This window comes from Plectropomus leopardus, chromosome 24 (genome assembly GCF_008729295.1).
Source record: "Plectropomus leopardus isolate mb chromosome 24, YSFRI_Pleo_2.0, whole genome shotgun sequence".
Classification (NCBI taxonomy): domain Eukaryota; kingdom Metazoa; phylum Chordata; class Actinopteri; order Perciformes; family Serranidae; genus Plectropomus; species Plectropomus leopardus.
In genome coordinates, this window is record NC_056486.1 from 5832229 (window position 1) to 5836441 (window position 4213).

Here is a 4213-nt window from a genome sequence, read left to right on the forward strand (position 1 = left end):
AGTGGGTAAAGGCAAATAACAGAAAAGTTATAAAAGCTTTTTAAGTTCAGATAACCAACAACCATACAATCATAATAGTAATACTTTAGGTCTGTCTGTCCTCCAGGCTCCAGTGTTACCAGATAACCAGCCCAGTTTGGAGTCAGTGACGAGTGTGGATCAGCTGCTACAGCTTCTGTACCCAGAATATAATTTACTTCAGCACTGCCTGAGAAAAAAGTCATGGCACGCCTCCTCCGCTCCCTCTTTTTCCACCTCCTCAGCGAGCCCTTTGGTCCACTCTGAGGATGAGGATCTGTGGGGTCAGCCGCGGGAGGAGGCGCTTTTCAAAGTGGATGGGACTCTGGGAGGTAAACACTGAAAAACTTGCCAAAAAGTGCAGTACAGTAAATGTAGTTTTGATTGCCGGAATTTGGATAAAAAATAATTACATTCAGGCCTTGTAATGATCTCTTTATCAAAGTCTCAGTGCCAGAAAGATTTAATAGGACTGGACACCGATTTAGTTGATAAATACAACAAATGCCACGTTGGAAAGACTAACGTAAAATGAAAATTAGACACATTATCGATTATTTCCTGCTATCACTCCAAAACCTCTAAAAACAGATAAATTCAGACCCAAAAGCTCTCTTGTATTCCGATTCAGTGACTCAAACACATGTGTTTTCAGTCATCTTAGAGGAGATCCAGCGGACCTCGTGCCAGCCCAGAGAAGTGTGTGTTGAGGTCGCCAAAGAAAACCCAGAATCCACCAGTCAATTCTACCTCCCTCGCTGTGTGGCGCTGCATCGGTGCGGCGGCTGCTGCACCAACGAGGCCCTTTACTGCACCAACACGAGTCACGCGCTTGTCAACAAGACAGTAAGTGGTGCAGCTAGAGTCGTTCTTGAATCTGAAGTGTTTATTTCCACATCTGACACTTTTTAGAACTAAAACTAATCAATGCTCACTCACATTACACGATGGTGTTGGTATTTTGTGCTCTCACACCTCGAACTGCCTCAGAAAAGAGGACAGAAACTGATCCACTCAGTTGTGTAACGAGCTGATGTGTATCACAACCCGCCCTACTGCGGTGGGACGCCCTTTGGCTACAACTGGACATCAAGTTAATACAACACACAGTCACGCACAGTTGCACAATCTTGCAATCATTACATCAATCTCAGAACATCATAACCAGTAATACAGTGACGACGGCAGCAGAACAAAAGACTAAGGAAAAAAAGTTCTTACATAATCTAGAGTACACACACACAGTTTTGTGTCTCTCTTGTACTTCTACCATCACTGACAAAGCATTCCCAGGCCGCTCACCCAAACCTTAAAGGGTAACATCAGCCTTTTTTCCCCATGTTCTTCTGGGGTTTTTTTGTCTAAGTGTCTCATAGAGACAACCATTTTTGAAACTGGTCCAGTATTGACTGAGAATGCCGCAGCCGGCAGCTGCGAAAAAGGCCGCAACGTTAACAGTCAGGGCAATTGTACATGATCACTTTACGTCCACTGAAAGTGCCAGTTTTTTGCCACTGGCAGCCTCAGATTGTTATTTGACATTATGGAAAGGATCCCTTCAGATACAGACCTTTTTGTTGTCGAGTCTGATCCTTTGTGTTGAACCAGAGACAGCCCTGAAATCACTGCTGTCAATCCCACCAGACTCCATTCAAAAAAACTGTTATTTTATCATCATAAAACACATTTCATTCAAAGTCATATGAAAAAAAATAAAAGAACAAAAACCATCTTGGAACATCTTTCCACTGTTCCCACAATCGCAAACTCCAGTTCAGTTAAAATAAACCCTTAATTTACCCAAGTAGATGTGAAAGTATGCTGGCTTTATACACACTAAAATTGCTGTTTATTTATACGCAGTCTGGTAGGTTTGGCCGCAGTGATTTTGAAGCTGTTTCTGGTTTAACAAAAAGGGTCTTAGTCTTTAACAAAAAGGTCTATTTCTGTAGAGATCCTAACCATAACATCATTAGACACTTTTATGAAAATCTGAGCCTGTCAGTGGCTTTTAATGTACCTAAATTGCATAATTGATCCAAATGGTTAAATTGCAGATGATTTCACAAATTTTCATTTTTCATTTTCATTTTTCATTTTCACTCAATTGTTATTCCCTTAGTCACTTAGACAAAAAACATGAGAAAATAGCATCTAAAGTAGTGAAGTTACCCTTCAGCTATCACAAAAAAAGTTTAATTTACACTCACCGAATTGTGACCTGAATTTTCCCAAAGTCCTAATGCTTAAACAGTCTTGTGAAGAAGAAAAGACTCGCCAAAATGTCCTCACTTTCCAGAAATGTCCTCACTCTGCTGGTTACCTGTTACAGTCCTCATTATGTAGCAAGTAAAAGTACAAACACACATGCACACACATACCCACACACACTTCTAACCTCCATCTTTCCTCCTCCCAGTTGATGGAACTGTCCCCGCCCAGGATGGACCGAACCGTTGTCATGGTAACCTTCGTCAACCACACTTCGTGCGAATGCCTCTCCAAGCGGCCGCTCCACTCCATCATCAGACGAGCTGCGACAGATCACCTGTGAGTAAGAGTGAGGAGTCACGTCTGTGTATTTACAAACATTTCTGAGTCATTCGTCCTGTATCCATGCATTTATAAATCTTGCATCTGTGCAGGTGCTCCCCACCCGAAGTTCCCTGCGCCTCCGGGGCATTATGGGATCCAGTAAACTGTGTGTGCATCTCCACAGACGCCATTAACTACTCTGAGAGAGAGACAGGTGAGCGTGCATGAGTCATTTTGGTCAAATTATTCACTTAAAGGAATAATTCACCCAAAGAATGATTATTTGTATATCATTACACAAATTTGTTTTTCCTGCATGCCTTCATGGTGAACGGAGAATCCAAAAAATGCGACGATTCTTCACAAATTCAAGTCATAGGGGTTCACGTTAAAAAACAGCAAAACTATATTAAAACATTAGTTTATAAACAACTGGCACAGTATAATCCTTCTCTCATTTACCCAGTCACTACTTTCCAAAGAAGGATCCAAAAATGAAAATCTTGATGATTTGAAGTCATGGGCAGCTAAATTTACACCTGGGAAAGAGTTTGCATGTATTTTTAAACTGTAAGGTTCTAGTGAAAATGTTGTTATATACAGATGCCTATAACTTTAACTTATCGAGAATTTTTAGTGGATGTTGTGCTAAATTTGAACAAATTCCTTCAAGCATTCACTTTCAGTGGCAAGCAAACAATAACAGAAAGTGCCTTTACATAAAATGTGCTCTAATACCTGAATGTGTTTTGTTTTTTTTAAGTAGATTTCGTGAACTTGTTGCCTTGTAACTTGTCAAAAGAACTCCTAGTTCTCAGCAAGAATGCAAAGTCATCCAAAATGTGGTTACACCTTAAACCCGCATTGAGCAGGTTTCGGGATGTGAGCCATTTTTCAGGAAAAAATGTGTTCAAAAACTCCACCACCACAGCCAGTTGATGATGGTGGTGATGATGATGATGATGATGATGATGCGTTGGCAGCAAATGAAATGATCTGAAACGACTTTTCCCCTAGGGAATGCTTACTCAACTGTAACATGAGAAGCAAAAGTGTCTTTGTGGCATTTCACTTGTACAATCATGTAGTGAACTCGGGCGCCTTCCATTTCCAGCTACTTCTTCTAATAATATACAAATTTCACTTATCACACTGACAGACTGAAAATAGAAAGTTATGGGAAAGAATCGGAATGATCAGAGATAGCTGATTGAAATCTATAAGTGATGTTGCTGCAGAAAGAGAAAATAAATCTGGAAAAACAACTAAATACCTTTTCTTACTGTTTTCCATGTGGCTTCCAGAGGCGCTGGACTCAGGTCTGCTGGCTCTCTGCGGGCCCAACAGGGTTCTGCACGAATCCACCTGCGAGTGTGTTTGTCGAAATGGACTCACTGAGGACAGCTGCGATCCAGGCTGGAAACTGGACCACAACACCTGTAAGGAGGGTTTCAGTCACTGAAAATATTTTACAATAAAACCTTAAGCCTACAATAAAACATTAAAACCCAACAATGACAAGTGGAAGACCGGGATTTTGAGTCTTAACGTACAGAACAATATAAATGCCAAACATGCCCCTCTTTTTTCTGCAGGTGCTACCCGTGTTTTCACACTCAGGGTTTCATCAATAAATTTGCATGACTTTGAAGGAAATTTT

At 40.9% G+C, this 4213-nt stretch overlaps 1 protein-coding gene across 1 annotated transcript in view; it reads left to right on the forward strand.

The window, feature by feature from the left end:
• The window catches only part of LOC121963084 (vascular endothelial growth factor C-like), a 9862-nt gene extending 5847 nt beyond the window's left edge, over positions 1–4015 (forward strand). Inside the window, exons 4-8 of the mRNA XM_042513452.1 lie at positions 107–350; positions 674–864; positions 2438–2568; positions 2664–2767; positions 3858–4015. Of these exons, the coding sequence (XP_042369386.1) occupies positions 107–350; positions 674–864; positions 2438–2568; positions 2664–2767; positions 3858–4015 (828 nt within the window). The remainder of the gene's footprint in view (positions 1–106; positions 351–673; positions 865–2437; positions 2569–2663; positions 2768–3857) is intronic.
• Positions 4016–4213: the final 198 nt, after the last annotated feature.